Source organism: Tachysurus fulvidraco, chromosome 19 (assembly GCF_022655615.1).
Source record: "Tachysurus fulvidraco isolate hzauxx_2018 chromosome 19, HZAU_PFXX_2.0, whole genome shotgun sequence".
NCBI classification, from domain to species: Eukaryota; Metazoa; Chordata; class Actinopteri; order Siluriformes; family Bagridae; genus Tachysurus; species Tachysurus fulvidraco.
Window position 1 is genome coordinate 8,881,300 of NC_062536.1, and position 26,176 is coordinate 8,907,475.

At 38.2% G+C, this 26,176-nt stretch overlaps 1 protein-coding gene across 4 annotated transcripts in view; it reads left to right on the forward strand.

Moving 5' to 3' along the window:
- The window catches only part of LOC113645878 (kinesin-like protein KIF21A), a 36,797-nt gene that overhangs the window by 6,667 nt on the left and 3,954 nt on the right, over positions 1-26,176 (forward strand). The window contains exons 2-30 of one of the 4 annotated variants that reach the window (XM_027151814.2): positions 7,689-7,911; positions 9,614-9,796; positions 10,434-10,583; positions 10,979-11,110; positions 11,740-11,907; positions 12,260-12,375; positions 13,587-13,782; positions 13,944-14,133; positions 14,729-14,792; positions 14,934-15,137; positions 16,618-16,665; positions 17,283-17,358; positions 17,687-17,795; positions 18,028-18,216; positions 18,882-19,081; positions 19,255-19,362; positions 19,443-19,511; positions 20,049-20,194; positions 20,450-20,594; positions 20,712-20,906; positions 21,157-21,258; positions 21,847-22,012; positions 22,195-22,215; positions 23,799-23,856; positions 24,131-24,185; positions 24,733-24,917; positions 25,070-25,201; positions 25,455-25,487; positions 25,764-25,900. In XM_027151814.2, the coding sequence (XP_027007615.2) occupies positions 7,689-7,911; positions 9,614-9,796; positions 10,434-10,583; positions 10,979-11,110; positions 11,740-11,907; positions 12,260-12,375; positions 13,587-13,782; positions 13,944-14,133; positions 14,729-14,792; positions 14,934-15,137; positions 16,618-16,665; positions 17,283-17,358; positions 17,687-17,795; positions 18,028-18,216; positions 18,882-19,081; positions 19,255-19,362; positions 19,443-19,511; positions 20,049-20,194; positions 20,450-20,594; positions 20,712-20,906; positions 21,157-21,258; positions 21,847-22,012; positions 22,195-22,215; positions 23,799-23,856; positions 24,131-24,185; positions 24,733-24,917; positions 25,070-25,201; positions 25,455-25,487; positions 25,764-25,900 (3,800 nt within the window). The remainder of the gene's footprint in view (positions 1-7,688; positions 7,912-9,613; positions 9,797-10,433; positions 10,584-10,978; positions 11,111-11,739; positions 11,908-12,259; positions 12,376-13,586; positions 13,783-13,943; positions 14,134-14,728; positions 14,793-14,933; positions 15,138-16,617; positions 16,666-17,282; positions 17,359-17,686; positions 17,796-18,027; positions 18,217-18,881; positions 19,082-19,254; positions 19,363-19,442; positions 19,512-20,048; positions 20,195-20,449; positions 20,595-20,711; positions 20,907-21,156; positions 21,259-21,846; positions 22,013-22,194; positions 22,216-23,798; positions 23,857-24,130; positions 24,186-24,732; positions 24,918-25,069; positions 25,202-25,454; positions 25,488-25,763; positions 25,901-26,176) is intronic. The other 3 variants (XM_027151815.2, XM_027151816.2, XM_027151818.2) reach the window with 3 other exon arrangements.

Consider the following 26,176-nt stretch of genomic DNA (forward strand, 5'->3'; position numbering starts at 1 on the left):
AGTGCTTTTAAGTCACTATCGATGATTACATTAGCACTGGTTCACTAGGTTACAGACTTAGGATACCATCAACCTAAAACTGTTCAGGAATTTCATTATTTTTTATTCATACACATAACAAACAAGGGAAAATGTGCTAGTTTAAGTGCTTCAGGAAGAGGTAGCTCTTCACCTGCTGTTTGAAGATAGCCAGTGACTCTTCCATTACCTCTGTGCCAGAACAAAAATATTTTGTTAAGCAAATATAAAAAGTTTAGTGTAATATATCCCCTGAGCATTTTGGGCTAAAAGAGGCTTGTTTGTACCTGTTCCTGAATGTGATTATGCCAGACATTACCTCTACATCCTAACAATAGTGGCCCTGAACTAAAAACATCAAACTGCCCCAAGTAACAACCATCAAACATGTCGACAGCATCTTAGGCTCAGTTCAAAACACCACAAATCTGAGAAGGCCTTTGTCTCGGGCGTCTGATGTCACACAGGTAAGCAAGTTTTTTGAAATGGCAGCAAGAATGACAACCAGGGTCTGATTTTCTGACAAGGGGAAAATCCTCACATCCAGTTTGTGTCTTTTTTCCCCTCCTGTTTCTTTTCATGTGGCGGTCGTTTCCTGAGTTCAGAGGAGTCAGTTAGGTGAGACGCCACTGTAGGTGCTTTTGCTAGGGTTGCACAGAATGAAAAGGAACCCTGTCATTGAGCTGGATGTGAGAGAAAGGAAAGGAAAGCAACACTATATCCTACATCCACATCATGATCATGTTTCCTTCACTTTTTGCGAGCATCCAGAGATTGTGTATTATTCCAGCCACATCTTTTGTATACACGGAAGTAACATGTTGAGTAATATACTGTAGCACATTTCAGTTAAAACATCCATGCTGTGCTGGTTATACCACATTCTGGTTCATGTTTTATAGTATATAGTGTATATTAGGATAGGAATCTTTAGGAATTATGAACTTTGTACAAACATTTTGCACAGTAGAATATAAGACATACTGCACCAATTATAACACATATACACATAATGTTTCTCATTTTAGAGGTTTATGCAAATTTAGCTTTCATTTTGTTTTAATTTTTTTAATTTATAGTATAAATCTTTTGCATATCTGATGATGATGATGCGGGCAGACTGATGATGCCCACAATCCTGTTGTTGAATGACCAGACTTAACTGGTGTAGGGACAGAAGAAAAAAAAACATATGATCAGAAAGAAAGCTGTTGATATGATGTTTATAATATAACTAAATATATAGGGGCAGTAGTGGCTGAAGCGGTTACGGCTCTGTGTTGTTGATCGGGGATTGAGCCCCAGCACTACCAAGCTGCAACTGTTAGACTCTTGAGCAAGGCACATAACCCTCGCTGACCCTGTGCCCTGACCCCAACCTCCAAAAGTTATTATATGCGAAGGAAGAATTTTACTGTGCTGTAAAGTATGTGACCAAACAAAGTCATTTTTTAATATTTATTGATGAATTTATTTTCCTATGAAGTCTAAATTGGATTTCCTTCGTTACTGTTTCTCATTAAGTCTCGACTCTCTGTGGCAAGATGCAATTGCATCCTAAATGATTCCTAAATGATTCCTGCATTCCTAAATGATTAAGCCATGTATAAGACATGCTCTTTCATGATTTGAGACATAGACTGTTAGACAGGCCAGATATGTCTAGATAAAACAAACTTATCCTGAATAAAATGCACATATTGTGCTGCTGAGTAAGTTTACATGTTCAAATAAAGGCTTGATCAAAGCCTTTTTGTCAGTAAGGTGTTTCTTCTGAAAAGCAGGTTATTTGTCTTAAAGATTGGTGTTTTGTGTAACGCACGATTAATAGCAAGCGCATCAAGAAGTGGCAGGCAACGATTATTATTAAGAGTTAAGCAATGTGCAATGCTGTATCCCAAACCACACTGTTCAGGAGTATATCCATAATAAGTAAGTATTATGGATAGTACAGTAAGTATCTTCTACGGAGGCTGTAAGCACACTCAAAAGAAGTTGGGATGGATTTCTGTAAACTGCCTGTCACTGAATGAGTCATTTCTTTATGAAACACTTTACTGAAAATTCCAGCAATATAAGAAAATAAAAACAAACTCTAGATAGAAGCTGATGAAGAATATTTATAGCTCCTATATCATAGTTGATAACACAAACTAACTTGTTTTGTTGATATGAAGATACATTAAATGGATAGAAATGGATGAAATGTCTCCAGTGTATGAGGAATAAACCACTTCTGGAAATAGTGTAACTGGAATCATCTAACTGGACCCCACTTTTTGCACTTTGACCAGAAGGAGCTGTGTGTCATTTTTCTTAAATGTCAACTCATGGACCATTTGCAAAGCAATTGCAAAATCCTTTTAGTAGAAATGTTGCGAGATGAGGTCAGTTATGGACGAGCGCTGATCTCTAGAACAGACAATGAGTCAGCTGCTAACGAGAGCAGGAAATCAAATCGGCCATAATGTTTGTGCCCTCTCTAGAGACCAGTTCAGATCAGTACCATCAATATGAAAGATTTGTGCCTGACTCAGAGGCCATGACACAGCTAACCGCTCCTGCGGATTAGTCTTTGTTTAGATTTTCTACATTGTTTTCCTTATTGACCTCTCTGACACGTCACACCTAAAGCCCTGCTGCTAAATAAGCTTCCATAAGGCATGAGATTAGCAGGGTGAGATTAGGAGTACAAAAGAACAGTTTGGTCCATAAATATCTGCCCCAGACTATATCAAGGGACTTGTCAGTATTTTATAGGACAAAGTGTGGCTTTCTGTAATCTATTAATGATATGACAGTACAGGCAGACATATTGGACAAATGAAATGACATTTCAGTGTCATTTGTACATCAGACACAAGATTGTCTTTATCTGCAATGCAGAAATGTTAAGGTGAGGTGTTTTATGACATGCATCAACGTACAACAGAGTGAAGATGATGTTATCATGAAAACCTGAAAATCGCACGGATGATGTTGTTTGGATAGTGTAGGATATACAGTATGAGTTGTGGATTCACTTGTTGGGTGCACTCAAATCATATAGGTACCTGCAGGTACAGTACCTCCAAGAAGCAATCATACACCAGACACGACTTCCCTAATTCATTTAGCAATTGTATAACAACATACAGTAGTTGCATTTTTTTCTATTTTACTCAGTATGGCTCGCCCGTATTTACCGTCTTACTTGGGCACTCAAATTTTAGGATCTTACAATCTTATTGGCTGCCTGCACTTCTTGTTATACACACACTCCTGTGTTCCTGTTTTCCAGCAAACACATTTGAACGACATTTTGAAAAGACTTTTGAACACCGTGACCATAATGAGCATTTTAACACAAGATACCCAAACACAGTGCATGGAATCCCATCGTTAAGGTATTATAAATGACATTAATATGTTTTAGTGTAATCATTTAGCATCACAAAAACAAAATAATCTAAAACAAAAGTTACATATTTACATTAGATTAGCAAGGTTAGCTGTAACAATAACTGCTGTAATGAGAGCTGTAGCTTAAATCTTAAAGCCATCACATGGTTAGAGGTTAGAAGATTTGTGAGCTTTATTCAGCTCACATTTGCTCTCAGTATTGTTGCTGCAGGATAATGCTGATACTGCTTTCTATTTTAATAAATAATTTTATTAAAAATAATTTTAATTTCCCTGATAATTCCTTGCTCAATCCAGCTTTGTACTGTAAGCAGAGGTAAAGTATAGAAAGTCTCATGAAGGGAGCCCTTATTCTAGTCCTGGCAGTGTTGTGTTTATATTTTAAACCTAAATCTGAAACCTGTGTGTGACCACTATATGGAGTGTCGGGCCAAGAAATTGCTGTATTTTTATTCACATCTCAAATATTTTATATACCCTGCATGAGATACCTCTCTAACCCATGGCATCATGCGCACATATGCACATTCTCACTCTCATTCACACCGGGGCTAATAAAGAATAGTTAATCCATCTACTGTCAAGTTTTTGGAAGGTAGGTGGAAACAGGTTCTCTGGTTTCTGTCCAAGCCGAAAAATCATGGAAACATGTAGAGAATGTGAATTTTAATGTGAAATGCCACACAGAGAGTAACCCGAGCTCAGGTTTAAAATTGAGGGACTCGTGAGCCCAATATGTCATCCCTGTATGGCCCCTGGACATGGGTATTACTATGAATGGCCAAAAGTATTTGGACCTAGTAATTAGCTTTTTTTTAACATCCCAGTCCAGAGTTTGTACCCCTGTTTGCTCCTATAGCAGCCTCCGTTTTTTTTAAAAGGTTTATGCTATATTTCTGAGCGTTGCTTTAGGGATTTTTTTTCCCATTTAGCAATAAGAGCATTAGTGAGATTCTTCCACTAGTGCATTCTTCCACTCCAAACTCCTTAAACCATGTCTTCATGGAGCTTGCACTGAGCACAAGGACCTTGTCATGCTAGGCATGGCCATGTTTGGGCCCCTTAGCTCCAGTGATGGGAAATCATAATATTAAAGCATACAGAGACATTCTAGATAATAATATGCCTACATTTTTGTGGCAAAGGTTTGGGGAAGGCCCATATATGAGGGTAATGTATAGGTGTTCATGGGCTATATAGTGTATTTTGTTCAAGCAATTCTGACATTTTAGCCCCAGGGTATTAATGAGACCACATAGACAGAGTATGACAGCGATATACAGGAAGAGACACTGTCTGTCTGTGTCAGAGTAAGGCACAGAGAGACACAGAGATAGAAACCAAGTAAAGACAGACATAGAGACAAAAATAAACAGGCAAAGAGAGAGAGAGTAGCCTATGTGAATGAGAGAGCAAGAGAGAGAAGCTGAGAAAGAAATACAAACAGAACGAGAAAGAGAGAGAGAGAGAGAGAGAGAGAGAGAGAGAGAGAGAGAGAGAGAGAGAGAGAGAGAGAGAGAGAGAGAGAAGGGAGAGTAACCCAAAAACATATAAAAACAAAATTATGGAGCAGAGTAAACACTGAAGCTGTGAGAAAATTATCTAAAACTATCAAAATGCAATTTTTTTTTCCAGAAAAAGAACCGTCCAAAAAAAGTGACATGCTGTTGTTCCTGTATGCCGTATAAACCGCAAGAAGCTCATAGTTTTCAGGGAAGCAGAGCTGAAAGATTAATCCTTGTGCGTATTGATTTTACCCTGATAATCCCAATCCCATGCTTCTTTAACAAGAGGTGTTAAAATAAACACCATGCATGACCTTTTTCATTACTCGACAGTCTAGTTTATGAGGTTAGAAGCAGCTTAATGATATGAAACTTGTTTAATAGTGCTACTTTATTTTGAGAAGGATATTTTAACGGTGATTGTCAGGACCATAAGTGCTTTAGTGTTAACTTATAAGCTAGTTTTGTATATATCAGCCTGTCTTTCTGTTGGCTGTCCTTCCAATACATCCTTCTTCTCTTCTCTCTTCCCATCCATGTTCTTGGAGATGAATCCTTAGAGCAGGGATGCTAAATTACTGGGATCTGATGTCATTGACACACAATAAGAGCTCTGTGGCAGTGAAGTGTTACCGCTGTAGCTTGTGCCCAAGCAGTGCCAGGAGCTGCAACACTAACCTGCTACCCAGTTAGCAGCTAGCGTCAAGCTATCAAGACTGACATGATACTGACACCATGCCGTAAATAATGCAGTACGATTCCTAAACACAACTTTTCACACAGAGTTTATAGTGCATGATGATGTTCCTGTTCACTGCTTCTTGATGAATGAGTGCTGAGTAGCACTGACACTCCTGTGTGTTTTGCTTTAGTGCATATCGAATGGAACAGACCTTCAGTTTCCAAACTGAAATGAATGAGGCGTCAGAAAACGGACAAAGGATGCTGCAATGAGCAGCGTTACTGTATGCTGAGACAAACACGGACACTAGGGGTGGTTTAGTAGGAAAAAAGGACGAATAAAAGCAAACAAAATGAGTTAATGAAAGGCAGGGCATGACTGTGTACTCAATGGGTATGGCCATTTTCCTTCTTACTGTCAGAACAGTGAACGCTCTGTTCATATGCCAGTTAATGTTAGCTGTGCAGCAACGTACGCTTTCGTTCACACTGCAGCCAGTCATCTCACGTATGTACACTCAGTGATCAGTGCCTGAGCTCTGGATACTGCCTGTATGGAGTTTTGCCTCTTCCTCCATGTCTTCCATGTGTGTTCTCAAGCCTTCTGTTCACCCAAAACATGCCAATAGGTGGCTATGCAAAATCGCACTTAAGCGAGAAGGCATTGATTTCAGGGTGATTATCCAGCATTCAGTGTTTCAGCCTTGTGGCCAGTGCTTCTGGAGTCACCAACTTTTCTTTTCGGATACATCACTCAAAATGAATGAATGAATGGATGGATGATGATAACGTTACCAGTGACAGTGGGATCATATTGAAAAAATAATGAATTTCGATAATCTCTTAAAACTGCTCTGTATCCTTTTAAATATATCATTCAATAAGTCATCATCTTTTTTTGTAAATACAATTTTAACCAAATAACCAGTTGAATTAACAGCAAATTAAGATTTTAGCCTTGGACTAATAGGCAGACAGGGCAATTTTAATTTTTAAATGTTTTTGTTTTTTTAAAGCATACAGTAGTTGTTGACAGCTATCAAGTCATGGTTCAGGGTAGATGAAGTGCAGAGTGGTTGTTACATAGTGATAGCAACACATGGACTACAGTCATATCTACAAAATGACTTTAGAGTAGGTATAGGTGAAAACATGTGCAGTAAAGAAGGTGTTTCTAATAAACTAGCCACTGAATATTTACATCTCGGGTTACTCATGCACCATTCATTTCCATTATTTACACATAAGCACAGTTGACACAGCTCACCACTACAAGGCATGTCAGTTGTCTCTGTGTTAGTAACGTTAGAGCCTCTGTTTAGGGTGTAGTGTAATGTGCAGTAATGTAATCAGATGGTTCCTGGCGTTTAAACCACTGCAAGCCAGGCCTTGCCAGGGCATAGCCCAGCCCTGTACCTGCTAACAGCTGCATACCTTCAGTCAAACTGTCAGCACATTAAATGTGTTTAATAAGGTCCAATGACAGACCAGCATGTGATTACTGTGTTAAGCTCTGCTATGAAAACTGCAACCTTTGTGTCCTAAACATGTGTATAAATGGGAATCAGTGGTTTTTATTTCTAAAAGTCTGATTCCTGTTTTTATATTCATATTTATGCTTTTGCATGCCTGTTGCTATCCATGTCTCTTTCTTTGCTCCTCTTTGTGTTTCTGTCTTAATGTTCTCTCTCTCTCTCTCTCTCTCTCTCTCTCTCTCTCTCTCTCTCTCTCTCTCTCTCTCTCTCTCTCTCTCTCTCTCTCTCTCTCTCTCTCTCTCTCTCTCTCTCTTCAATTTCATTTTCTTTGTCTGCCTTTCTCTCTGTCTCTCTGCCCCAACTCCGCCCTCTCACTCTTGATGTCTGTCTATTTTGCTCTTTCTGTGTCTGTCTTTTTACTATCTCTGTCTCTCTCTGTCTGTGGCTTTCTCTGGGTCTCTCTGTCTCTGTTTTCCTCTCTTGCCTCGTCTTTCTGCCCCTTTGTGTTTCTCTGTGGCCCGCTCTGTCAGTCTGTTCTTGTCTATCTCTGATACTTTATGTCTGTCTCTGTTTGTTTGGCTCATGCTGTCTCTCTCTGTGTCTGTAGGATCCGTCCTCAGCTGGCAAAAGAGAAAATAGAAGGATGTCACATTTGCACATTTGTGACCCCTGAAGAGCCCCAGGTGATTTTGGGAAAGGACAAGGCCTTCACCTACGACTATGTGTTTGACATGGATTCCCAGCAGGATGCCATCTACAGCAACTGCACAGAGAAGCTCATTGAAGGCTGCTTTGAGGGCTACAATGCCACGATCTTCGCGTACGGTCAGGTAAAGCATGCCAAACATCATTTATTATGTCTAATCCTCACAATACTACAGGTGAGATTAAAATACTTACATGAGTGATCGGTAACATAAATGTTACAGCTTTTTTATATGCTACATTGCCATTAAGATGACAAGCCTAGATCGTTCCCTTTCTCTTCTGTCTCTTGTCTGTTCTATGTCTAACAGCATTTCACAATAAAAGGTGCTTACAGCTGAGTTGTTTCCAGTTCATTTCATATCAGCCACGAAGAAAAGCAAACAAGCCGTGAAACCTCTGTCAACAGTGCAACATCAGACATGTTTCAACAGTGAGCCTGTGGTGTGTGTGTGTGTGTGTGTTTGTGTGTGTGTGTGTGTGTGTGTGTGTGTGTGTGTGTGTGTGTGTGTGTGTGTGTGTGTGTGTGTGTGTTTATAGACCTGATAAATTAACCAAATGAGCTCTTGCTTAGAAATCACATCACAGATAGAATTTCATACAGAGCTCTTCAAATCACAGTTACAAAAGCACCAAGGAATTCCACAGGAGGCAAGCTTGACGATATTCCTCCTCTCCCCAAATCTCATCCTTACTCATCACACACTTTAAAGGGCTGCTGTGAGAAGACAGGGGGAAGCTGGGATGGAGGGGTGGATGGGGCCAGTGTGTGAATTTGGATGCACCATCACATTCCTCTCTCTGTGGCCATGACAACATCGACTCCCGAGCCCCTTTTGTGTCTGCCTGGTTATCCCAGCGCTCCGACCCAAACAAAGGAAACACTCCTACTCACATCTTTTTATATGTCAAACTAACAGTAATGAACTATCAATCACTGTTCGCCCAGGCAGCAGTGTCCAAGCTCATAATCGGCTTCAGTTTAGCATGGACAGATCCGTATGTTGTTTTTTTTTCTGCAGCTCAAAAAAGCTTTACAAACACCACAATTAACTGTTTACTTAAACAGCTGAGAGCCATTTTGCGTCATCTGAGTAATCGAATGTATTTTAGGCATTAACCTTTAACATTTAACCTCTGGGTCAAAATGACTCACTTTATTTTATCTCCACTAAATGTGGACTAGAATCATACAAATAAATTTACAAGTTATTTTTATGGTATTTTATTATGCATAAGTCTTTATTAGTTGTTATCTTTATTGTATTCATTTTCCAAATTAAAGGGAAATTTTAAATATTTGTTTTTTTTTTACTCAGAGGTTATGGGTTAATGCATGTTTGGAGTATTTGTGTGTATTTTCCTCATAACCACATAGTCCTGGTTCTCTGGTTCCCTCCCACCTGCTAAAAATATGCAAGGAGGTGGATTATCCATGTGTGTTCCCTTTTTGCACTCACTTTCCGAATCTACCAAAACCATGACTGTGATAAAACGCTTATAGAATATGAACGGTTGAATATTTGTATGAGAGATATTTTCAGTTTTATTTCATTCAGGTCGTATGTGTTCTTATCCTCACAAAGCAGTACAATGCCGTTCAAGAGTGCAAAGATTAATGCAATGCCAGCATACTGATTATAAAAAGATTTGTTTATTTATAATGTGCAATAAATGGTATAGTTGATCTGGTATTATGTTAATAGATAGTTCCACACAACATTCATCACTACCATTCAGCTGATCTATTTCTGTTGTGTTTGTGTGACTGAAAACACTGATGATGTGATCAGTCCTTTTTGCTTGCTTCATCTTTCCCTGCTGCAGACTGGCTCAGGGAAGACATACACCATGGGCACGGGTTTCAACGTGAGCATCAGCGAAGATGATCACGGCATTATCCCACGAGCAGTGAACCACCTCTTCAGGGGCATCGAGGAGAGGAAGCAAGCTGCCATGGAGCAGGGTCGTCCCGTGCCTGAATTTAAGATCAACGCCCAGTTCTTAGAAGTGAGCATTACCATTTTTCTTTCCACACAAACTAATCAACACTTTAAGTTTTTGGAAATTCTTTGGTGAAGTACATTAATTACATTAATCCATGAGCAGCAGCAAGATAAAATGTTTATTCCAGATGTATTGCTTCACTTTTTATTCAAATAAAGACTTGATCCTTTTTAATGAACAATGAAATTTTGTTTGACAAAAAGTAAAACTGTTAATAACATAAAAAAGTGATTTATTCACTCTAAGGGAAAGCCAACTGTATACAAGACAATAACATTTGATTTGATTTGATTCTGAGAAGCATGTTTGCATTACTTATTACTGGTGATATGAAGCAGTAGACAGTTGTAGTCGTGTTATTTCTGTACATGTTTAAAAAGAACATGTCTGAGTATCACCACTTAGCTTTAAATTTAACTCCCAGATAATGGTGAGCAGCAGCTGCTGATCCAGCACGTGCAGAGCCGTGTCGACGCTGACTTATAGATTACACTGTTATCTTGGAGGCAGTGAGACTTTCCTAATCGTATGTCTGAATACCTCCAAGCTTGCCTGATATGTCCTGGGTTTGTGTGAAAGCCAATCTTCTGCTATTAGACGGTTTTGAAAAACATCATCAAAATTTTTGTTTCTTTTGTAGTTGTATAATGAGGAAGTCCTGGACCTGTTTGACACTACACGGGATTTGGAAGCCAGAAAGCAGAAATCAAACATTAAGATCCATGAAGATGCCAATGGAGGGATCTACACAGTGGGAGTCACCACACGAACAGTCTCCACTGAAACTGAGGTTAGGTTTACAGTGTCTTAACTGCGGATTGTGTGTATTCTTGCTCTCCAGGACAATATATTTTACCGGTTCATAAACATAACTCGTAAGAACTAAGCTGTATAGCTTCTGGATAATATTTAGAGATTCAGAAGAGATTTTTATCTTTTTTTATTACCGTGTCAGTAGAACCTGGAATGTGCTGAGTTGTTCCAGATGTAAATACTGTACAACACTGTTCAATTTGGATCTTTACATGAGTATCAAAAATATATCAGTATCATTGCACTTTTAACACTGTTTTTAATCAATATAAAAGCATTTTTATGTGCAACTACAGGCCACGCAGTTATAACGTTGTTGCTCAGACTGGCAGCTGCAAATAATCACTGCTCTGTCTCTTTCTGTGAGTTCAGATGATGCAGTGTTTGAAGCTCGGCGCTCTTTCCCGAACCACCGCCAGCACCCAGATGAACGTCCAGAGCTCACGCTCCCATGCCATCTTCACCATTCACCTGTGCCAAGTCCGGGTCTGTGCCTCCAGCAATGTAGGTGGTCCAACTAACACATCAGCACCAGTCCTACTATTTACATTGCCTGGGTTGCAACTATATCATCTTAAACCTCTTCTAACCGAGACTCCTCACAATTCATCATCTCCTCCTTCTGATTCCACACAATTTCCATTCTTCTCCTATTGACTCCTCAGTAATCACCCTTTTTCCCTACTTTCACCATTTCCACTCATCTCTCTCTCTCTCTCTCTCTCTCTCTCTCTCTCTCTCTCTCTCTCTCTCTCTCTCTCTCTCTCTCTCTGACTCCTCAATATTTTTCCTCTTCTGCCTCTGTTACTTTTAGACTTTTACATTATATATGAGAAGGTTGGGGAAAAATAAACATATTGTATGAATATTTATATTGATTTATAATTAGCTACTTGTTACTGTAACAGTGATATTAACATATGTTATAAAAGTACTATTACTTTTAATTGTAATGTTACCCATCCTTAATTCTTAATAAAGACTTTTGCTTAGATGAAGTTTGCAGAGCCATTTTCAGTTTTTTATTTTTGACCCTTATTTAGGTACTGATTTGGGCTGTGTTCTCATTTTGAATCTGTGTTTTTTTATTATCTGGTAGCATCTTAATCTTTCCTCATTACTCCCCCCTTTAGAACAATGAGACAGACAACAGGCTGGCCAATGGCTCCTCCGAGATGAACGAGTTTGAAACCCTCACCGCTAAGTTTCACTTTGTGGACTTGGCTGGCTCAGAGCGGCTGAAGAGAACGGGAGCGACCGGGGACAGAGCTAAAGAGGGCATCTCAATCAACTGTGGACTGGTATGATTCAGGGTGGCGTAGGGTTTAAACTGTGCTTTAGGTTTTAATGATAAAGATGAAGAATTTATGAAAAGTGGTGTCAAGTATCAACTCTACTATGTTTTAAAGATTTTGAACCATGTATTGCTTTATGGTACTTAAGACTGCATATTTCTCCAGAGAAAATGTTCAATCCTGACAAGAATCTTCTTTGAGAGAAAAGATATTTTATTTATTCCAGTCTGCTCCTAGAGTTGTGGTCAACAACGCCATCTGGTGGTGTTTTACATAAACAGCAGCACTCCATCTTGATGGAATAAAAATTGTATTTTTTTTTTATTTTTTACGTCTGTGTGTTGTGAATTTTGTACAGCTCGCTCTGGGTAACGTCATTAGCGCCCTAGGAGACAAGAGCAAGCGCTCTACACATGTGCCGTATCGTGACTCGAAGCTCACACGTCTCCTGCAGGACTCTTTGGGAGGGAACAGGTCTGCATTTCTAGATCGTTAAACCATGCCTAGCTTATGTATAAGTGATATACTTGTTAAGTATTTGTATTTAGCTTCTTTGCTAGACATTGTAGCGTATTTTCAAAAACGTGCAGGTGAAAAAATCTTTTGTCTATTAAATGCATGTAAGCATTTTGTAAGCACACACTATGTATGCATTTACATAATTCTTGTCTATATTGCTGACATTTATAAGATAAATACCCAGATAACAGGAGCACAAAAGTGTGCAGTTAGGACCTATACATACCTTCTTCTACTTTGGGCTTTTCCTGTTAGGGGTTGTCACAGCGAATCATCTGTTTCAACGTAACTCTATCCTCGTCATCCTCTACTCTCACACCAATTACCTTCATGTCCTCTTTTAACACATCCATATATTTCCTCTTTGTCCTTCTTTTTGACCTTATACCTGGCAGCTCCATCTCCAACATCCTTCTACCAATATAACCATTTCTCTCCCCTGTACATGTACAAACCATCTAGCCTCTCTGACCTTGTCCCCAAAACAGCCTCGTTCCTAATCCTGCCCATCACTTCTAAAGAGAACCTCAACATCCTCATCTCGACTACCTCCATCTCTGCCTCATATCTTTTCCTCACTGCTACAGTCTCTAACCCATACAGCAGAGCTGCTCTCACTACTCAATATATGATTCTCATAATTCAATAAATCTCCTAAAGCCAAATTCTGCATGTTTATAGTGTTATAACTTTCAAGCAACTAAATGAAAGAGCACGCTTGAAGTGATAACATGACAGTCATTATTAATGTTACTCCTAGGATAAAAGAAAAATGTTAAACTTTGTTAAACTCTACATGCTCAACAGCTAGAGTCTTAGTCTTGACTAATTTTGACTAATGCACCTTCATTTTAGCTTTAATACTGAGTGGAACATCTTTCACAGCTCCATCTGTAAAGCTTTGGCTGGATATTTAAGTTTTTATTTGAAATAAATAACGAAAGAGAATTCTTTTCTGTATTGAAATTTGTTGCATAGATTCAGTCTGTTTGCATTTAAATCAGTGCTAATTTAAACATGCTAAAGTTTATGTATCTTTTATTTTATATTTTGCTCAAATTTTGAAAGAGCTTTTCAGTGTGAATTTTTTTTATTCATTTATTTATCATTTTTTTAATATCTGTCTGTCTGTCTGTCATCCCCCCCCCCCCCATCCCCCCCTCCAGTCAGACAGTGATGATAGCCTGTATCAGCCCATCAGATCGGGACTTCATGGAAACCCTGAACACACTGAAGTACGCAAACCGGGCACGTAACATAAAGAACAGGGTTGTGGTGAATCAGGACAGAGCCAGCCAGCAGATCAGCGCCCTCAGAACTGAGATTGCACGGCTGCAGATGGAGCTCATGGAGTACAAGACGGTGAGAGAGTAGGACGAAAGAGCCCATGATGGAGTCAAGCTGAACAGCGTCTTAGCTCTTTGAAATACTCAGTTATAGGTGTTTTAGGGGCCAAGAAAGATAAAAAAGAGTTTTAAAGATACGATTCGGTGCAATCAGTAACGAAAGATTTTTGTTGTCAGGGTAAACGCATGGTAGATGAGGAGGGCCTAGAAAGCGTTAACGATATGGTCCACGAGAACACCATGCTACAGACGGAGAACAAGAACCTGCGTGTTCGTGTCAAGGCCATGCAGGAGACCATTGATGCTCAGAGAGCTCGACTAACACAGCTACTGACTGAACAGGCCAACCAGGTCCTCACTAAAGCAGGTATTTATGAGACAGAACCGCTTTCCTCACCACCTCATACCACACCCACACCAACCATAAACCATAAAATGTTTTGAAAACTTTTAAATTTCAAGTCATTTAAACTGAAATGATTTAATTGTTTTTACATAAAACATTACCTTACTGTCAGCTGTCATTCATTTCTGATATTATATAAAGACCAAAACACCCATTGAATCATGAAGTATTTTATTCTTCTTATACCACAGAAATTTGCCAACAATTCCATTTGTATTTATTAAAGAACATGTCATAATATTTATCTGAAACATCTGAAAAAACAAAGCAGTACTTATTTTCATTGTCATATTTTGTTACCCAAGCTGCTGTGGTATAAGGAGTTTTAACCATTGGTTTTAAATAACTTGGGCTTAAGTGTAATATGAACCTGTTGTATTCATGCATTTCACTGCATTATTTTATGTGCTTTAGTACCTAATTCCTTGTGCTTCACTATACAACATGGGGCTATGCTATGAAAAGTGTTTATTGAGATTAAGTTTGAAATCCCTGTATCAGCAACTGCATTTTGCAATTTTGTGATTGTTTTTTTTTTTCTGCTGTTGCCTTGCAGGTGAAGGAAATGAGGAAATTGGCAACATGATCCATAATTATATTAAAGAAATCGAGGAGCTCAGGTAGTGTATTGTTTATTTTATTATCCCTCTATGTACCTTAAGCGTACAATATAATAATGTGTACGTGCATGGGTGCGGGTGTGTGTTCGTGTGTGTTTTTCCCTCTTTGTGTTGATATGTTGACATGTTTATGGTCTCCAGGGCCAAGCTTTTAGAGAGTGAGGCAGTCAGTGAAAGCCTGCGTAAAAACCTCTCCCGTGCTGCCACACGTTCTTCTCTGTATGGAGGAAGCACCTCATTCCCCGCCTCCCTTCCTGGTCCAGAAAATGAAGCATCTGACATAATTGAGATCGCCAAGAAGAACCTGGAGAAACTCAAGAGAAAAAAGAAGAGGAAAAAGAAGAGGTGAGCCTCCTCACACACCTGCAGGTTGTCAGGATTTCAGTGCCATGTTATTTTCTGGTGTTTTGGGTAATTACATGTTTGCTCTGTGCCCTGCCCCTTCATGTTCTGGGTTCTTTGCACACCTGCTGGAGTCGCGTTTATAATGCCTCATTACAGAGAATGACAACTGTGATTATAACACCAGACAGTGATTATTTTCTCCATGGAATTCATTTGACAAACCTTACTAAGCTGTTATGTGTAATCAGGGTTGTCAATGGGATCTTTGGAAAGCTTAGACAGAATAGACTTAGCTACTATCCTGAATACTTCCTGTCTGGACAACAAGACTAAACTAACATTACGTTTAGATTTATTTATTTACCGAGACCATAGCAACACTATTCATTCCAGCATATTGTAGATTTGAAAATGAATGTAGTTTTGTATACAGTCTCTTTTGGGTGTTGCTATGGTCTTTGTGCCACATGCAGAATATTAGCTTCTGTATGTTGTCTAAACATAAACATATAATGTATATTAGCCATGTTTTTATTTCTGTTTTAGAACTAAGGCAGTTTAGACTCCAACGCAGATGTGAGAAATTCAGACTTTCTGCATTATTTACAAGTTTAATAGTGAATCTCTGGCCAAGGATTTTAACAAAGAATCTTTTTGGTCATTAGCACTGAACTTTAACCACTGGCCCTAGATCAGAAACTTTTAGAACTTTTTCTAAAATTTTATTTTAGAAAAAAAAAATTTCTAAAAAACTTTTAGAACTTTTTCTTATCAGAACTTTTTGATGTAAAAATAATATAGATTCTGAGTCAGATATAAGCTCATCCCAGTGTATATGTTTTCCCCAGTTATAATTACTTTAAATAATACCATGAAAAATTACACATTAAACAGTCTGAGTAAAGTCTTGAAAACTATTTTTATACATGAAATGATCTAATGTAGTAAAAAGATAAGAAATCTGTAATAGTTAATAGACTGCTATGCTCATTGTCTCTACAGGTCTGGTTAGCCAGCTTGCTAATGAGATAACTGCCTGATTTCTGAGAGGAATTTCAGAACATATTTATCTCTGTAAATTTTGATGATCAGCTTTGTAAATGCTTTCCAGTTAACTAATTGACAGGATTTCTGAGAAGATTCATACACTTTAATGCTGTTAACTGGCTAACCTGACAGGATTTTTTTTTGTTAATACTAATACTAGCTAGCTGCTTGACCTAAGCTAACTTGACAATGTGTCTGAGAAAACATTAGCTTAAAACAAAATGTTAGGGCAGCTACACAGAAAAAAAAATATTTCAAGAACATTGCTTTGAGTATACGCATTGGTTAAAAAATAAACAGTGTCAAAGATCTGCCATATGCTAACTAAATAATAGCAACACCTCAGAAACAGTTAATCTATCAAAGGATTTTTCACTTACTGTTTTGTATCTTGGTGTACTCTCTGACCTCCACTCACTCTCCTCATCTGAAGACTACAGCAGATGTTAAAATGTGCCTACGACGACCCTGACAAAGACAGGTTTGATCTCATAACTTCACCGCTAACCCTTTAACACCATTATTATGTACTGTATATTGTTCATGCGGGTGGATGCCTTCATGAGAGAAACAGACCACATTCTAATGCACCTCTAACTTCAGTTACTCTGCTTATCATCCATACATATAAATGAGTGTTACTTGTATATTACTAACTCACTTATTACTTATATATGTACAGTAATCTGTGTAGCTTCAGAATCTATGGGTTTCTGACTATTTAATCACTGAATGATCGAGTTTCACTTTCCTAGTGTGTGTCCTTATAACAGTTATAGAGCACATGATCAGAAAAACTGACAACACGACAACTAAAAAAACTGATCTGTTATGATTTATGTAAGAAATGTGTCTGTAACTCTGAAGAATAAAAAGGCTTAAACCTTGGTTAGTGAATATTTTAATCATCTCCCGTATTTAATATTTTTGTGATTTATGGACTAACCAGCTGTACTTATTGATAAAATTGATGCTGCTCCCTAATCATTCTTATTCAGTTTTGGGGTATGGTTCCAATTATTCTGTGGTTTTAAAAATGTATTTTTATTTAGCTGATGAGTTTATTTTAGTTGGAGAATTTATTTATGTTTTTTACAGTGTGATTAAAGATGAGGGGCCTGACAATGACCAGGACAAAGAACCCTCAGAGAGGATCAGCGAGGAACCAGAGGCAGTGCGTTTGTTTGATTTATTTATTTATTAATTTTCTTAAAATTGTCACATGTTAAAACATATGTGAAGTAAATACTAATATTGTTTTCTGTTTAATTCCTATTTACCAAATTGTTTCAAGAAAATAATGTTAATAATACATTGTTCATACATGTGAATGTATTAGAGATTAAGTTGAAAAAAGTATTAATGCTTTTGACCTGTTATGTTTACATCATTATTGTTATACGTTATATTCTATTTGTGAATCAGAATGTATCACACGTTTTCAAGAACACTAAAGATTTGTATTTATTAATTTGATTGGCCATGTGTGACGGATTGTATAGGAAGGAAGCGACCATGATGAGGGAGATGACTGTGAGGGGGAGGAAGAGGAGGATGAGATGGAGGCAGACGAAAGCTCGGATGAGTCAGACTCAGAGGTGGATGAGAAAGGTAAAAGAAGACTTTTTCACTTCCTCCAAGTGTAGCTAATGGTGTATGTAACTGAATAAAAAACATGATTTCCTACTAAAAAGTAACAAATCATGTTTTTTATTCAGTTACATACACTATCACTTCATCGTGTTTTATTTTTTATTTAACCAAGTCACTGTTAGAAATCATCTATTGATCAGTAAAGAGCCTGTTTTCAAGCATGGACTGTGTGGTGTGTGATTGTTCACAGACACTTTCCAGGAAGATCTGGCCAACATTACTTGTGAGATTGCAATTAAACAGAAGCTGATTGATGAACTGGAGAACAGTCAGCGGCGTCTCCACACACTGAAACAACAGTACGAGCAGAAACTCATGATGCTGCAGAACAAGATCCGAGACACGCAACTGGAGAGAGACCGGGTGCTGCAAAACATGGGTATGCTACTCTGAGCAACACATTTAAATCTGATATTATTTACAGTAATGGTTTCATATTTTGGAAAACGGCCCAGGCAACATTGTTTTCACTGTTGCTGTTCTTAGTTTCATACAGGCAAATCCACAGAACACTGTGCTTTATACCACAGGAACAGAAACTAAAATTTAAACTGTCTTCCCATGTGAGGACATGTTGCTTGTTATTTCATGGCAGGAACAGATACAAAGACAGTCTTTTTCTTATGTTAAATCAAATAACATGCAAGGGGATAAATTATTTTTTTTATTTTGTCTGTGTGCATCTGTGCATTATAAAAGCCATTTAATGAAACCAGTGCTGCATATTTATCTACAGTTACATGCAGTATTTATCCATAATTACACATGCATTCATTTTTATTGAAGTGTTTTTATAATAAACAAACACAAAGAATAAAAATTAACCTGATATTTTTAGATTTTTTTCCCCCTTCCACAATTATTTCTATAAGAATGAACCCTTAGTGAAAATTAAGCACCTGTTGGCATTTATTTCCATTATTTGCTAATTACCTCCTTTTCTGCTTGTTCTGTTCACTGGTATTAATTCATCAATATTGTCATAAGAATCTGTGAATATACCATTGCTTGAGTCTTATTATTGAAGGTGGCATGTTGCTGCAGGCTCGGTGGAGTCGGGCACCGAGGAGAAGGCGAAGAAGATCAAGGTGGAGTACGAGAGAAAGCTAAGTTCAATGAATAAGGAGTTGCAGAAACTACAGTCGGCTCAGAAGGAACATGCACGCCTTCTGAAGAACCAGTCTCAGTACGAGAAACAGCTAAAGAAACTCCAACAGGAGGTCTCTGAGATGAAGAAGACAAAGGTATGTATACACATATGCTCATTAATGTGTGTTAATTTCATCACATGTGGTCTGCAAGCTAATTTTGTCTTTAGTGCAAGTATAGCATTGAAGAAATTGCATAGTTTGACTCTGTAATACTCCAAAGAAATGTAGAAAAAGTTTCAGCATCATGCTAATAATGTCACACTCAGGTCGGGCTGATGAAACAAATGAAGGAGCAGCAGGAAAGGACCCGTGCTTCAGAAACCCGCCATAACCGTGAGATAGCCACACTCAAGAAGGACCAGCGCAAACAGGAGGTAGAGTGACTCAGACCTCACTTCATATGTGCACAGTTGTCTCCATGAGTTGCTTATTTCCATTTCTTTTTTTTATACAGCACCTGGTACGGCAGCTGGAGTCTCAGAAGAGACAACAGGAGCTCATCCTGCGCAGGAAAACAGAAGAGGTGATAGCAACAATTAAAATAAAAAGAGAGGAGCAGAGAGGGATTTTTAATAGAAAATTGTTTGCAGAATGTTAAAACACAATTTTTATATCAAACATAGTTGCTCAGCCAAGACAGCAGTGATTTATAAGGGAATTGTGGAGATATCTGTAAATATGGGCTAAACATACTGAAATGTTACAGTGTCTATGAAGATTGTCAGATTGGTAATTTGGAGTATCGTATTCAGTCGATTGTTAAACTAATCTCTCATCACAGAATCGTACACAAACAATTTCCCACTTTTTTCCATTTAGGTAGACAGTCTACCATACTGTACAGGACCTGTATATGTTGTTACTGTAGTAGCAATAACATAATACAGATTTGCTAGAGCTACTGTCAGTCCTTTGCTGATGTAAAAAATGAATCAATGCCCTTCTGACCAATCAGATTTGAATATTCTGCACTGTTATTTAATGCGATGCTACAGTATATGGTGTTGAAAGTGTTTTACCATGTCTTAATCTGTGATTTTTTTGCATGTGTGTAATATAGGTAACGGCTTTAAGGAGGCAGGTTCGACCCACCTCTGGAAAGGTGAATCGAAAGATCAGCTTACCTGAGCCATTACATGAGCCTGCTGCACGTCCCGGACCTCTCCGAACAAACACCGCTGGGAGTAGTGCACCTGTCGGGACCAGGTACTATCTACCAGCATTCATTCTCTCTAATTGAGTCCTCCACTGTCTAATAGGGAATAAACGTCTTCAGAAATGCACTTAATACAGTTTTAACTCTCCTTTTGCACATTGATTTTTGGTTCAATGTGCGAAAGCTTGTTCAGAAGCTTGTTCAGCTTCTTTACATTGTGTTTCTCTCAGCTTAAAAAGTCTGGAACATACTATTACATTATTTCTAGAGCAAATTATAAATAAGTTTAATTCCGTATGTGACAGGAAATACCAAATGCGGTCAGGGGGTGTGTCCTCCACCAAAACAGCACGGGCCAAATGGCAGTCGCTGGAGCGCCGTGTCAGTGGCATCATCATGCAAAGGATGACCATCTCCAACATGGAGGCAGATATGATCCGTCTCCTCAAGGTGACAACTGCAATTGTCTGGTTAATCGTAATCAGTTATCCGCATATGTAAAAAAAATAACTATGATAGTGTTATTTAAGTTGATTAAGTTGCTGTTTGTGTTTTTGTGTGTTCCAGCAACGGGAAGAGCTGACCAAGCGCAAAGAGAAGGTGTTAAAGAAAAGGGATAAGACCTTAACAGAGGGCAATGACACAGACAGGACCATCCAGTCTCTCAACGAGGAGGTGGAGTCTCTCACAGCCAACATTGACTACATCAATGACAACATTGCTGACTGCCAAGCAAACATCATGCAAATGGAAGAAGCTAAGGTGCACATGGTTATAATCATGTTATAAATACACTTACATGCAACCACTTGTCGTATTATCTCACATCTGTATAATCATATATTCACATGGCAGATGCAGACGCTTGCAGCTTTGGGACTAAATTGTACCTTCTTTGCATAAATTAATTTTAATCGAAGACAAGGTTACCCAAATGGCCAGTGATTTATATATGGGAGCTTATGGCATGAAATATAATACATATGTATGGCATATACTGTATGTCCTTTAGGAGGAGGGTGACACAGTGGATATCTCTGCTGTAATCAGCGCCTGCACTCTATCAGAGGCTCGCTTCCTACTTGACCACTTCATCTCCTTGGCCATCAATAAGGTACGTGACACATAAACCAACTTGTCCAAAAATCATTTTTGAAAATTCTGATTGTTGCTAATGTGCACAACTTCCAAAGCCTTTTCAATACTTTTGAGCTTAATTTTACATCAGACTATATCAATAAATGTCACAGATTGAACAATATTTGAATTTTAATAGTATTTATGTATTGGAAGTTTCACTTTTTGTATTTTTAGGTAGGCACAAGACTTATGGGATGGCAGCATATTTTAATCACCTTTTAAAACCCACCTTTACTATGGGTGCCAAAATTTTTGGAACGTGTCCCGAAAGTGCTAATACATTCACCATAATCTAAATTTGAGATGATGTGTTACACAGTGCTCTACACTGCCATTACCTGACAATAATGGAGAAGTTTTGTTTTTTGTTTTTTTTTAAATCCCTCCAGTACATTACCACACTTTGACATCTACGCCAAAAATCTGTTGGTTATCTCTTAGTTATATCTGAACGCTAATATAACATTTCAGTGGAATTTTAAAGGAACTTAAAAGCCCTACCTAAGATCAAAAAAGGGCAGAGTGTACTTATGTGTCCTAAAAGTGCATTTTCCACCTCCAGGGCCTTCAGGCAGCACAGAAAGAATCTCAGATCAAAGTAATGGAGGGCCGACTAAAGCAGACAGAGATCAACAGTGCCACACAGAATCAGCTTCTCTTCCACATGTTAAAGGAGAAAGCCGAGCTCAACCCAGAGCTGGATGCGCTACTGGGGAATGCTCTGCAAGGTGCAAGTGACTGCCACACACACACACACACACATACACACACACACACACACACACACACATACAGACAAGCATGGACCTCACCTAGCACCCAGCATGGCTCTCATATTCTACACTTTAGCCTGCCCTCTTTGAGTTTGATCTTGATTTACTTTTTCTTTTTGTCACCCAAACCCAAACAGAGCTAGGTAACACAGCAACTGGTAAGTAAGTCCCCAAAACTGTATGTGAGTACGTGCATCTCCGGTAGTCTAACCAGAACCTGTAACTGTAGTACTGTGCATGGGGTCTACCTTTCCCAAAACCTCATATTCTGTCTATAGAGAAGGCCACATTCAGACTAGCCTTAAGCACATGTGAGCCTCTCCTCTTTTTTAGGATGGTAACAGATGGGATTTAGTGGGTTTTTCAATGCTATAGATTCTGAACTCTTTAGTTAGACTGCTTGCCCTCGGAAGCACGATACAGGACTTTGTGTAGTCGAAAGTGTAGTGACTTACTAACACCCTGATGGTTACTGGTTTCTCTTTACTTGACTACCTTTCTCTCTACCCTTTTGTTGTGTTGAGTCATGAATTTGAATTCACTGTCACAGTCTTTAACAGTGGCTCACTGTTACGTATATAACACGTCATTTGCTTTCTTTCAAACTTAACATTCAGCTAACTTAGAGCAGCTAACCTCATTGAAGTAATTAATTCAGCAAATATCAACCTATAAGTGGGGAATTAGTTTGAGAAAATATAGACAACTTTAACTTAAACTCATTTACTAGTGGTGTCCAGTTTTTGTGTACAGGGTTTGCTGTTTTTAGCTTTAATCTAGAGTAAAACTGGGGTAAAAGAACAGCTAATGGAAATAATCTCCAAACATACCTTGGCTTGAGGTAAGTGTGGAAATCTGTTGTCTACTCAACAGTTCTCTGAACGCTTGCAGAGGTTGAAGTTGGTTTTGTTAAAAATTTCCATATGTTTACTTCAAAATAACATACATCATAAATGCACCTGTCAGATTCTGAACTGGTGCAACTAAGTCTTACTGGGAATTTGCGTCTTAAATTTCATACATGTCTATCTATGGACAATTGTGTAATAAAATATAACTAGCCCTGTTCTCAAAATGGGAAAGATGGCACTTTCTTTCTTCCTGTTGATGTAGTTCATTAGTTAGTTGATTTAGTTAGTTGGTAATCCTGTTCATTTAGTCAGCCCAAAGATGTACGAAGGAAGCATTTTGAAATTGGGATCTTACTTGAACATACTGTATCTCAAACATATGTTCTTGTTACCAAATTCTGTAGCAAATCCTCATTACGCCCAAAAGTTAAAAGGGAGAATTTTTATATTGAAAGGTTTCATTCCAATTTCAATGAAAGATGCAACACCTACAGTAGCTGTATTTATAAAGTATAACAATGAGTTATTACAAATTACCAGCATCATCCACATAAGGATTTTTTAAGCTGGTTGCCAATTATGATCTTTGCAGTCAGTATTTGCAGAGTGTATTTTTGTGAAATATATTTACATTTTCCTAAAATAAAGGGTCAAAGCCCAGTTGGCATCACATGTGGCTGTTTTCCAAAATTCAGCCATAGCGATATCCGACAGTTTAGAAAGACCACCACGTTAACTTTCATGAGCTGGTACACAGTGTGACCTCACTATTGAATATTAATTGGATATTTTCAAAATTCACTACTTTAGTGCTGTTGGGCCAATGTGTGCATACATGCATTTGGGCTAACTACTGTATGTCATGGCCTGTATATTCTGTGCACATTCAGAGAATGGTGAGGAGAGCAGCAGTGATGAATCTGACCGGAGTCCAGCAGCTGAGGGGAGGTAACTCAACAAAATAAAATCAACACATCACTCATGCACTAACTATTAACAAATGCCATAATTGCTATATTGGTTTCAAACAAGCTACCATTCAAACATCATAGCCATTGTTCATCTGCTTATTCACTGCAGTATGCATCTCAGCCATTCACACACTTTAATGACTCATAACTGATGACCAATTCTAGCAATTAGCTTCCAGTCAATCTGCTCATTGAGCCTTATCTCATTCCATGTTATATTTCTCAGTGGGGTTTTGATTTGTCTATTTCAGCTCTTTGGCTTCTGACTTAATGAAGCTGTGTGCAGAGTCCAAACCCAGGAGTAAGGTATAGCACCATACAAATCTATTGCTTACATTAGGACATGTCAACATATATATGTATAAATATGTATATGTACAGTATATATGCTTAATATTAGATTTTCTAACTGGAGAAATGTTCATGCCTGGACACCTAAGTCTCCCTTACTGCCACCCTGTATACTGCTATGTACAGAAACATAATCTTTAAAATGAACAGTTAATAAGTGTGTGATAGACTAATGAAATCAAAAATTTGAAAATACCAAAATGTAGTATCAGTGGTATGAGTTTGTAAATTTACAGGAATATACTGGAGATATTTTTATAAGTTTTCTCTTGAGCTAAGTTCAGCAGCAGGTACCAAATGTTCCCTAATTATTAGCTTGGTTTTCTTTGGTTGTTGTTCAAAGAGTTCATATCTTTCGATCAGTGAATTGGCAGTGATTCACAACTTACTTTAATGTTGAATTCATTTCACTGCTAATTAACAGTCGAACGCATTACACGGTCAGTCGTCTTGACATCATACCACTAGTTAGTTCTGAAGTTTTGTACTGTTTCCTCCCAAGGCACGAAGAAGAACCACTACCCAGATGGAGCTGCTGTATGCTAACAGCGCTGACCTCGATGCCCCTCTGGACGATTTCTCAGCTCCTCTCTTATCCATTTCTGAAAGCTCAGAGGGCATCGTAATCCTGTCTTCATCCATGGAAAGAGACTTGGCCACAAATTTCTCATCTTTAACAAGCATTTCGTACGTCTTCTTAGATTATTCTGATTATATAAGAAAATTAACGAGTTTAACACGTGCGCCTAATATTGAAGCTTTTCCATTCTTGTGCATTGAACATATACAGTATGTTTTGGACTACTGTGGATTTTGAGAAGTTTGTTTGCTCAACACAGATCTAGCCTCAGGTCTCCCACAGCAATGGAGAAGAGATCAGCAGAACGCTCACCTCTGGCACGCAGGAGAAATCAGGAAAGGAGTCAGATGTTCACAGACAAGCCCAAGAGTCAAGACAGTAAACAGTATGAGTTTGAGTACATTTTACCTACTAATTATCTTATCCTTCATTAAGTCCTTAAAAGAACAGGCACTTTTTATAATTAATACTTTTTAATTAAGGATGTGTAATGCTTAATTTAAAAATTATTTTCAGCTACAAAATCTGCCAACTCAATGTGTCCTTAACAGCTAAACATTGTTTTGTGCATTACTACAATTTCATTCTTTTTTATGACTTTGAAGCCTCCACTGATTTGGGTTTGTTTTGCTTTTCTCTTAAAGATCTGATGATCCTGTTCTTTTCGAGGCTCAAAGGTAGCTGTTCCTGACCGACTCTCAACACACCTCAGTTTTATCACCACTTTCAGTTGTCTCTTTGTTAATCTTGTACTTTGTCATCTTTAAGATGAGTGCTGCCATTATCAATGGGCTTTTCCTTCATTTCCGCCAATCTTTTCATTTTATTATTATATTTGATATTATGACAATGATTAATTTAGTCATTCGTTAGATTGTATGTGTATCTCTGTGTACAAAATAGCTGTGTAAATGTATATGTAAATTGTGTGGTTATACATGTCCTTTTTCTAGAGGAGTGATCAACACTTTGCCGTGCCCTAAGGGCAGTAAAGCAGCCAAGCTTCAGTGTGTGTATGCAGCAGAGGGACACACTAAAGCCCTGATGTGTGTGGATTCCACTGATGATCTACTGTTTACCGGCTCAAAAGGTAAAACCTTGAAGATCTCCCACTTTTTCTTTTGTGTTTTAGAAAAGAAACAACACACTTTCTGGTCAGTTTCTGTTTAAGCAATAGAACATGAGAGGGAGTTTTATTAAGGCTAACAGCATAAGAGCTGAAATTTGGACATCGATCATCATTGCCATGATGTTATTCCGGGTAACTCATGAGCTCATATATTCTTTTCATATATTCTTACAGTTTTCAATGAAAAGAAATTCAAATTTTATTTGTCACATACATAAACATACACTGTATGACATG